This window comes from Populus alba, chromosome 17 (genome assembly GCF_005239225.2).
Source record: "Populus alba chromosome 17, ASM523922v2, whole genome shotgun sequence".
NCBI lineage: Eukaryota > Viridiplantae > Streptophyta > Magnoliopsida > Malpighiales > Salicaceae > Populus > Populus alba.
The window spans coordinates 11,416,833-11,428,138 of record NC_133300.1 but is presented as its reverse complement, the minus strand read 5'-3'; the positions used below and the strand labels follow the sequence as shown (position 1 = coordinate 11,428,138).

Here is an 11,306-nt window from a genome sequence, read left to right as displayed (position 1 = left end):
ATGTGCTTATTAAGCTACACCTTCTTATCAAAAGAAATGTTTATCTTCTAACAACAATGCTCTCCTTTTTTTTTTTTTTTGTATTTATTGCCTTTTTCTTCTTGTTCCCAACTCCTAATTAATATTTGGTTCGTTTGTTCCTCTTCTTGTCTCCTCCCCTATCTTTTTCCAGCTTTTTGTACATTATTTTTCTACTATTTCTTTCTTAATCACCTATGGAATTTATCACTTGATTCTCTCTAGAACTTCTCTTGATTTTTCTTCCCCTTGTATCTATGGAAAAACCCTATTTTTATAAGTTGAAACAAAACCGTGGAGGTTATAAAACCATGTTGGTTTTCTAATGATAGATGATTATAAGACTCTCCCTCTATTTGTCATCTATAACCTTCCCTTAAAAGTTGAGGTTCCTATTTTTTATTTTTTATTTTTGTCACTTTGTGAATTGAATCATTATAAGAGAACGTAGTTTCAGAGTTAGCTCTTTTATCGATTCTCTTCTTTAGTCTAGGTTGTGGGTAAGGTACTTTTAGTGAATTCATTGTATAGATTAAGACATAAATATACCATTAGAGGACATGAAACATGTAGAGGAGATGCATATTGAGAATAAACCATGCTTGATTTAGAGGTCTAGAATTTCACATTCATTTATTGGAAGATTGATCCTTGATCTGTTTGAAACTATCAATATAAGGGAGGCTGATTAGGGATACGAAGTTGTCAAGTTCTTCGAATCAAATACAATATAAGCATTTGAGAAGGATGGTTGATTTTTGTCAAAAAAAAGTGTTTCTCGTATATTTGATACTAATATCAAATATACATTTGAGTCTCTAAGATGGTTAGAGATGTAACATTTATTCGTCTGAATGTGGTTCTTTAACCAACCTTCTTGGCTGAAGAAAAAGAAAAGGAAGAATAATGAATGAATGACACGTCACCTTTTCTTTTCATTAAAGTTTGAATGACACGTTATTGGTTTTAAACCCTAAAAATTAGTGTTTTTAATTAGGATTTTGAGAATTTTCATTATAGTCCATGTACCTCTAATTTCAGTGTATATATCTTAATTAACCTCAAAACTTTTCACTTCATGCAATCACATCCTTGAAAATATTGATTGGAATCATTTAATTCACACACCTTTTATAAATTAGTTATTGGTTTTCAATTTATATAATTTCATTATTAATTCACCCTTTAAACTTTTAGTTTTTTTAATTAAGATCATAATTGCACCAATTATGCTCTTTAAAGCTTTAACTGGATATATGATCTTTCAAATTGATCCAAATTATACCTCTGAACTTAATTTTTTTTTTCAATTCAATCAATTAATCTCATTAAAAGTTAAATTAATCCTTTAAACTTAATTAATTTTTTCAATTTCAGCCAAATCGATTCTCAAACTTAATTTGCTTCAATTAAGTCCTTAATTAAGTCAATTCAACCTATCAAAAGTTTAATTAAGCCTCTTGAACTTAATTAATTCTTTTAATTTTGGTCAAATCAACTTTCAAACTTGATTTTGCTTCAATTAAGTCCTTAATAAAGTCAATTTAACCAATTAAAAGTTTAATTAAGCCTTTAAACTTAATTAATTCTTCTGATTTTAGTCAAATCAACTTTCAAACTTGATTTTGCTTCAGTTAAGTCCTTAATAAAATCAATTTAACCTGTTAAAAGTTTAATTAAGCCTTTAAACTTAATTAATTCTTCTAATTTTAGTCAAATGAACTTTCAAACTTAATTTTACTTCACTTAAGTTCTTAATTAAATCAATTAAATCCAATAAAGGTTTAGTTAAGATCTTGAACTTAATTCACTCTTTCAATTTTGGCCAAATCAACTTTTAAACCTAATTTTGCTATAATTAAGCCCTTGAACTTAATTCTTTCTTCTAATCTTGGCTTAATTATCCTTCAAACTTAATTTTTCTTCAATTAGGCTCTCCAATGTTGCAATTGAGTTCCCAACCTTTGTCGTTTGATCCAATTTGATCCTATTACTTCCAGTTTATGTGATTAAATTCCTCTTCTTCCTATCTCATCAACAATATCTCAAGCTGATTATTCTTCTAGTGTCTTGACTTATTGCAGCTCAAAAACTCATCTATTTTTAGATTTTGAGTTTAAGATTTTTTTATATATTTTTTTTTTATATTTCAAAAAAAATTATGTAAAAGAATTTTGGAGAATCCAAAATTGGGTTATAATGAACATAATATACAAAATGTTATCAACTATATGCGCTCTAGTATGTAAAATGTAATTTTTTAAATGTCGGAGAGAAAATGTTACCATGCTCAAGCCTTAAAAGGTTTTATCTAACTTTTTTAGAAATATAATTTTAAAAATAGTTTTTTATAATTCCCACATTATTCTCATTAAAAATTAACTCATAATTTATTTTTCAAAAAGAAAAACTATTCAAAAAGCAAAATAACTTTGATATGAATATTTTTGTTTTTGAAGATCATATTTAAAATATGATATCTACTTATAAATATTAGCCATGTATATGTTACAGTTAACTAGTAATTTATTTCAAATGATGTCATCTGCACAAATTAATAGTTTGTATTTTATCAGTTATACAATTATATGTTATTTTATTAATTATAAAAGATACAATACATTAAAATATTAACAAATTAATTATGGATTTTTCTAAACGTGTTCCCTAATGGCACACATTACTTGATGGAATTGGAGAGTTTCACTTACACAAGTAAAACTCTCCAATTCAATCAATTAATGTGTGCTCTTAGAATACACTCTAGATAAAATATTTTATTATTTGAAAAACAAAACTTAGTGTGTGTTCTTATAATTTAAGTACTATAAAATTTCTCAGTATTGTATTTCATATAATGTGCTTGTAAATGTTTGTGTCACATTTCAAATAATTTTTTAAATTATCTCGGAAATCGAAAAAAACAAAGATTTGGATCATCATCACAGGAAAAAAAAAAAAAAAATTAAGTACCTAATAAATGTCCATGTGGCATCTCTTCTGTCTCAGGCTCAGCATCTCCTCCTACCTGCTTCAAAAATTGTATTCCGGGAATATCCCAATGGAATCTAAAAATCTTCATCTCATTATTTTTTTACTCATCCATGCTCATAAAAGTCCAATAATTTAATGACTCCCACAAAGCTACGCTATGACTAACCTTTATGAATTATGCATGTTAATTATTAACCAAAAAAAAAGAGTTGAGAATTTTATTACATTTTTCCTTCTAAAACATTATTTATTGGAATAGTTTTTTTTTAATTTATTTTTTTAAATTTTAATTATATTTTTCAACATTAATTTGATTGAAATTATACTTTATAATTTTTTTCAAATTATTTTTTGTTAAGTTATTCTAGCCTCGTTATTTAGATTATGAGTTTGAGGATTGACTATGTTGACTATATTCTTATTTTTTTCTTATTAAGTTTTTAAATTTTTTTTATTTTTTTTATTTTTTTTTTCAAAATTTTTTTCTTAAACATTGGATTGATTAGAAAATAAACTTTATGATTTATTTTAGTTTGTTTTCTATGAGATTATATTCATCTTATAACTAGGGTAATAAGTTTGACTTGAGTCTTTTTTTATATCTTATTTTAATTGATTTTTTTAATTTTATCTTTTAATAGTAGGTTAAATTATAAATTAAGCTTCATAATTTTTTTTAATTTTTTTTTTATTAAGTTATCTCGGTTTCATGACTCAGGTTGCGAGTTTGGTATGTTGGCTTGAGTTATTTTTTGTCATTTTTTAATTGATTTTTTTTTTCAAATTTCATCATTTAACATTGAGTTTATTGAAAATTAAATTTCATAATTTATTTTGATTTACTTTCTATGAAGTTATTATAGTCTCATGACATGGCATGCAAATTAACAGTTTAACTCGGGCCCATCCAAATTAATCTAATATGTTTCATTTTTAATATTTATATAAAAAAATCTCATCTTAAATATTTATTTTGAGTCAATTTATATTTTTATTGATCATTCAAGTTGTTTTTTACACCCATCAAATCAAACGGGTTACATTAAATTAATTCTAATGTGATTTAAGTTTTGTTTTCTTCAAGAAAAAAAATTAGCAACTATTAAACATATTTTTTACATTAAAAAAATAATATGACCATTAGCTGCAAAATATTTTATGGTGTTTTAGCTCATTGAAAAATTATATATGGTATTTATTCCCAAAACATTTTTTTAATTCAAATGGAATCAGAAAGGCATCAATAAAACGATGGATGGATACTGTAGCATTGTCAAATGTGAATCCACAACACATAGTGGTGCCATAATCAATGTAACGGTATTGGCTTAAAAGAGTTTATTAATAAAAAGGGAAAAAATAAAATAAGAGAGTGTGTGTGTCTGTTTAATTAGTACTGTTTTAGTTTATAGAAAATCTGAAAGTCTTTTGTCTTCCTCGTGAAGTGGGACGGACTCTCTCTCTCTCTCTCTCTCTCTCTCTCTCTCTCTGAGAGTTACAGCAATCAAGACATGTTACAGCTTGGAGACAAAAACAAGCAGTGTGTGATAGAAGCGAGAAACATTGGGTCTCTCATTGCTACAATTCAAATTTGAACGCTGCTGTTTTAACTATCTATCTGTGTTTTAAGTTGAGCCCGCGTCTCCCTCTCTCGCTCTCGCTCGCTCCCTTTGACCACCTCGGTCACTCCCCAACACCAATTTGACTGACCATCCATTTTTAATCATCAGTCCAAGCCCCTTTCTTTCCTCTTCTTGCTATCACATTCCCTCAAATCATGGACAAACATACAACACAAAAGATGGGAGCGTTCGATGCTGAGGCTGAGTCTGTGATTACTAGCAGCTTTCAGGATCTTAGTTTCACTAACAGCACTGTTAGTATCGGCTTGTGTAGTTCCGTCTCTGATAATAGTGTTGGTAATAGCAGCAATGTGAGCAATGGTACTGCTGCTAGTGAATCTAAAGAGAGTGAAAAGGCTAGTTTGATTTTTGACCCAAACGAGGCTAGCTTCAGGAGCTCCTACCCCTCGAAACCCCATAAGGGAAATGACTTTAGATGGGATGCTGTACAGTGTGTAAAGGGTAAAGATGGGGATTTGGGGATGGGTTTGGGTCATTTTAGGTTATTGAAGAAACTTGGTGTCGGGGATATAGGCAGCGTATATTTGGCTGAGTTGAGAGGGATGGGTTGCTTGTTTGCAATGAAGGTAATGGATAAAGGAATGTTGGCTGGGAGGAAGAAGTTGTTGAGAGCTCGAACTGAGAGAGAGATTTTAGGTTTGTTGGATCATCCATTTTTACCAACCCTTTATTCGCATTTCGAGACCGATAAGTTTTCTTGTTTGTTAATGGAGTTTTGCAGTGGTGGGGATCTTCATATACTCAGACAGCGACAACCTGGAAAGCATTTTAGCGAGCAGGCAGCAAGGTTAGTGTGTGCTTGTTAATATCTTTTGGTTTGTGATTCTTCTTTGTTTCGCTCTCAATCTGGTTTAATTACTTTGTCATTAATGTAATACTGCTAAAATAACTAGGGGAAGTGTCAGAAAGGCTAGTTATCTTCAGCAGATATGCATTTTGTCGCATGTTTATGAAAGATTGATCACAATTAAGGTTTTTGCTAATGCTATGAACACCGAGATTGAGTAAAGGCTTGGGAATGAATTTTCAGAAATTAGTTCAACTCGTGTACATGATCATAACCGACGGCATTGTTCTTTCGCTTAAGGATAGCCTCGGAATTTTATTTTATGCATGATGAACAAATTTAGGATTGTTCTCCAATAATTATTTGTTTGTATACAGGTTTTATGCTTCGGAAGTGCTTCTTGCTTTAGAGTACTTGCACATGATGGGCGTTGTATATAGAGATTTGAAGCCTGAAAATGTGTTGGTGAGGGAGGATGGCCATATTATGCTTTCAGACTTTGATCTGTCATTAAGATGCTGTGTGAGTCCTACTCTTGTTCAATCTAGTACGGTGTCGTCTTCTAAGATTTCTTCATACTGTATTGAGCCATCATGTATTGATCCCGCCTGCAAGTTGCCCGTTTGTGTAGAGCCTTCTTGCCTGCAACCATCTTGCCTGAAACCTCGTTTCTTCAACCCCAAGACAGCAAAAGCTAAAAATGAAAAGCCAAACCTGGCAAATTCAAATTCACTTCCTGTACTTGTTGCAGAACCAACCACCGCCCGTTCCATGTCATTTGTCGGTACCCATGAGTATTTAGCACCGGAGATAATAAGAGGGGACGGCCATGGAAGTGCTGTTGATTGGTGGACGTTCGGTATCTTCTTGTATGAATTGATACTTGGTAGGACCCCTTTTAAAGGCAATGGAAATCGAGAGACATTGTTTAATGTGGTAGGTCAGCCCCTAAAATTTCCTGAAGGATCTTCTGTCAGTTTTGCGGCAAAAGATTTAATCCGTGGTCTGCTCATGAAGGACCCGCAAAAGAGATTAGGGTTCAAAAGAGGTGCTACAGAGATCAAGCAGCATCCTTTCTTTGAGACTGTTAACTGGGCTCTCATTCGCAGCACTCACCCTCCAGAAATTCCAAAACCAGTTGACCTTTTATCCTTGAATCTCGCATTCAAGTCATCCTTGGCTCCCATTGATAACAGAGCTACAGATTCAGACAGATCATCAGGTCCCTTTTTAGATTTTGAATTCTTCTAATGAGTTTTGTTCTTTAAGTGGCGAGCTTACGTTATTTTTGTGTGTTCATCTTCTCAATGGAATCTCATCTCCTTGGCATCAAACCCTTGTTATCAGATTATTTGTTCTGGTTGTTACAAGTGCTGAGCGAGCAGCATTTGGGGCTCGTTATTCAAATTTCTGTCTTAGAACCCCCATTAAAGTTGACACTTTCCTTGGATAGTTTCATTCCCATCCTGCTGTGTGAGCTTCAGCTAGGCGATTTCTCGAGAGGGGGCCTCCAATGGTGGGCAATGAGCCTTTTCATAACCCGCACTTTATAGCATACATAGCTGAATTGACCCAGTTACTCTCACTTTACCTGCAGGGAGAGCTTTTGTGAAAGAGATTGAATTGGACTGCTAGTAGAAAAGCTGTGGACACTTGTAGCAATGAGATCATGAGGTGTCCGCATCTTATTGATCTTTGATTCCTTTTATTTGCTTTTTTAACTGTCTGAGTTTCTGCTTCCTTGAATTGTTATCAAGCCGGGGCACTTCCCGATGAAGTTCTTGCTTTTCTTTTTAAAATATATGGAAAAGAGTTGGGGAAAGAAACAAAAAAAAATACATAAAAAGAGTGCTTTATTCTTTTGCAGTGAACAGTCTTTTCCTTTACAAAGTATATTCTCACTTTAATCATAGCCTTCTTTTATGGCAACTGATCATCAAATTGAGGCTTTTGGTGGTAGAATGATGCCTGACAAAGAAAAACAAATGAGTCTGACAACTTTGTGCTTGCAAGTTTCTCCTGCATTATGATGCCTCCACCGCAATCTCTGTGATAGAAAACAACATCGAGACAAATTGATCAAATGTAAGATAAAATGTCTTGAGCCATATCCATGTTTCTGTTATTATTAATTCGTTTGGTCTTTCTGCTACTTCTATTATTACAGGTCTAAAGTGCATCGATCTTTTGATTCTCGAATCAACAATACTAAAGTTTGAATCGCATGGAATAATCCATATAGTATAAGGTAGTGTATGATGTCTGATTTTCAATAATTTATAATTTAAAAGGAAAAGATAATTTACAGAGGGGTAGAATTTCAAAGAGATTTATGTGTACGGGGCTACCGGAAGTTACAATGAGGATAGCTCTTCTTAAATACCAATCTCTCGCCCAAAAGTTCATTGACACCGCTAGTGGTATCAAAACCTTGAGTTTTGTTAAGCCTCTCTAATATGCCTCATAAACCCTTCATGGCCAAAAACCAAAAAAAAAAAAAGGGGGGATAAAAGGTCACCTTGCTGAAGACTCCTAAAAGATGCAAAAAAGCCGTGACTTTTTCTATTTATGAATGTCATAACCTAATTTTTGAATTTTAAAAAATAATACTAAAAAAATGAATAAATGAAAAATAATTTAAGAATTGGGTTAAGACAACACAAATTAAAAGTTTAAGGACTAATAAGGATGGAACTATAAATTTGAAAGTCAATTTTGTTAGAAATTAAAAGAATTGATAAGTTTAGGGATTTAATTGAACTTGAAATTAGTTTAATTAATGAAATTAGGGGCTTAATTGAAGAAATACCAAAGTCCGAGGCTGATTCAAGTCAAAAATACAAGAAATTAAAGTCCAAGGACCATTTTATATGTGACATCAAAATACAGGAGTCCAATTGCAATTTATCCAGAGGCAAAATTAAAAAAAAAAATTCCTGAATAAGGGACTTGACTACAAAATTTCAAAACTTCACTAATCAAACTGTAAATGGCCATTTCCATCCTAAAATGGCATCGTTTCAAAGAAAATTGTTCATCACCTTCGTCACTCATGCACCATATCTCTGCCAAATGCCCCATGCCCCACGATGCATCTCTGTTAGGGTCCTTCTGAAATGGGTTTTATAAGGTGAGGTTAAGGTTTCAACATATTAGAGTTATGAACCCGAATGATGCTCAAGAATTATGGTCTTGCATATAGAAGCTTCCAATTGCTAAAAAGCATAGAATGTTTCTTTAGCTTGTGGTATGGAATAGATTCGAGATGAAGTTCAATGTGAATATGATATGTCTCTGTTTTTGTGCTTGTAATCTAAAAAACTAGTGTTGTTTGTATTATAGGGTTGTAAGAAAGTTGTTGTCTTTTAGAATAGCATTCTTCTTCTGTGAATCCTGAGATGCTTTTTCTTTAGTGACCTATGGACTCAGCTACTAACATGTAGAAACCTTGATCATGGTGATCTTTAGAGATTTTTTTATTCTTGTTAGATTATTTAGAAGTCTTGCAATAATGAATTTATTAACTAGGAACTTAAAACTCTTAATCTTCATATTAAGTAGCTAGAGTCTTTTATTTAATGATATTTTCTCTATACACCAATTTTCACATTAAATTCTAGCATACTCTTAAGAGGGCAATCATTGTATGGATTTAATGGCGTAACTTGGATCTTCTCTTAGCTTTGAGAGTCTACTTCTTTTAAGATTAGATAGCATATTGATGCTAATCCAATATGTATTGTTTTTGTTTATAAAGAGCCATTTTCTTCTTCATCACATTCACCCAAAGAAAAGCCCACCATGGCCAACCATGTTAATTTTCTTTATCTTTTGTTATTTATTCATTTATCACTATTTAAAATTTAAGAGTTTTCTTATTAAGAAGAATTCAAAAATAGTATTTTAAAAAAAAACATTTTTTTTATTAAAGTGATGCATGAGGTTTTAAGAAAATGTATTTATTTTTAGTGATTTTTATTTTTTTTTCTTATTTAGTTAGAATTCATGTAATAACTATATAATTATTTATTAGGATTTTTTTTCTCTTTAAGGTAGACCTAAAACTAGTATAAATAAGGCTATTAAGCTTAAATTTTAGTAGACTATTTAAAGTGAAATATTCTATAATAAAAAATTGAATTAGAGTTTTTATATGGTAACCCTATTGGTATAATTTATGTATTGCTTGTGCTTGTTATATTTTTTATGTTGTTTCAATTTGCATTAGTTTATATAAAAGTTTATCGATTCAAGGAAGAGACATTTAGGAACTAATTATAAAAGAATGTAGAAGTAAATTACATAATCAATCCATCAATTGTCGGTGGTAAACTTGAATACCAAGTTAAAGAATTATCTCATTAATTAATGAAGATGAAAAAACAAAACTAAAGGATCATAAAGAGAGTGATCACAAATCCATGGTCAATTTTAAAGACTCATTTTAGAGATGTGAGCAAAGGTGTAGCCTTTTGATAGGGATCTACAAAATAAATTTCAACAACAAGAAAATAATGTTGAAAATGAAAATTTTTTATTATTCTAGTTTCTTTGTGAATTAGAATCAACCACTAAAATTTAATGAGAATGAGAAAAATATGCTAAATGAGAAAGATATGTATTTTGATTTTTATAATATTATCTGGTTAAGTTTGAGTATGAGAAGGCTAATATATTTATTCTCAAATCATTTTTTGCCGTATTATTTTTTTAACTTTTAGCCATACACTTAAAAAAATAATAATAAGTGATGGCATATAAGGAATGTCTTGGAATCTATGTCACATAAAAGTATAAAATATTCTTTTTTAAAATAAAATAAAAAATTATAAAAAATTTATTTTAGTTTAATTGTGTTTTCACTTTAATTTTAAAAAATTACATTTTTATATTCTAGAATTTATATGTTAAATAACAATTTACATAATCAACCTCAAACGCTAAAAATTTATCAAAAAAATATTTATATTTATAGTTTTTTTCATTATATTTATTTTAATGACTAAAAAAGTCATTACAACATTAAAATTACATCTTTTTTGTAAATCTAATATTATAATTTTCCAAAATTAAAAAAACTAAAACTTAGTATTTCATTAAAAACTTCTTGTCAATACATATGAAATAATCCTTGAACTCGGATACTTTTCGGATTACATGCGCAAAAACAAGTCGTGATACCCGACTTTGCTCCTTCAACGATGTAATGATGCATCTTGCAAGCTTTACTGTCTTTGAGAGAAACAATGCAACATTTTTAGTGTCGTTTCATAGAGAACTGGATTCTGCAGTACTGGGCATGCCATTTTGCGCTAACCCTTGCTGGGATCGGTAGCCTTAAGAGTATACAATGCACATCAGGTAGTTGATGAGCAGCAATTATCCTAATGCCCAAGAAAATTTGGGCATATCTTTAGGAAAAATATTGTTTTAGGTGTAAACAATTTGTTTTTAATTTTAAATAAGGTAAAACTATATGAACGATGATGATGATGGAGTTTCATTTTATATATATATATTTGGGCTTGCATGCATAGAATCTGCGAATGGTACCTCCACCATGTTATCTCATTAGTTGTTAATGATTTGCTTCCATAAAAAAAGCCAAAATATTCAGACCCTAATTAATTATTTGTACGACTACCAAATCCAAAACCTTCCAAAACCCCTGGGCACAATTGAATACATTGTATGCAAGAGGGAGATAAATGTTTTGCTAGATGCCCACAAAAATCTTTCACGAGGGCCTTTGAAGTATTGAACAGAGAAAATCCAATTGATCTTTCAGGTCTTAAGTTTTCCTTTCCGTCTCCACAAGTATAAACAAAGGGAGGAGAGAAATCAATGAAGTCCCTTATTTTCTC

The 11,306-nt window shown here is 30.8% G+C and overlaps 1 protein-coding gene across 1 annotated transcript; it reads left to right on the top strand.

The window, feature by feature from the left end:
- The first annotated feature begins 4,472 nt into the window (after nt 1–4,472).
- Nucleotides 4,473–7,823, top strand: LOC118031879 (serine/threonine-protein kinase D6PK). The gene is made up of 2 exons (XM_035036399.2): nt 4,473–5,442; nt 5,820–7,823. The coding sequence occupies exons 1-2, from the start codon at nt 4,790–4,792 to the stop codon at nt 6,691–6,693; spliced, it is 1,527 nt and encodes a 508-aa protein (XP_034892290.1). The 5' UTR covers nt 4,473–4,789; the 3' UTR covers nt 6,694–7,823.
- The last annotated feature ends 3,483 nt before the right edge of the window (nt 7,824–11,306 follow it).

Coding starts and splice junctions, on each gene's coding strand:
- LOC118031879 (XM_035036399.2), top strand. CDS start 4,790: ATGGACAAACATACAACACAAAAGATGGGAGCGTTCGATGCTGAGGCT. Junction 5,443..5,819: donor TTTAGCGAGCAGGCAGCAAG/GTTAGTGTGTGC, acceptor GTTTGTATACAG/GTTTTATGCTTCGGAAGTGC.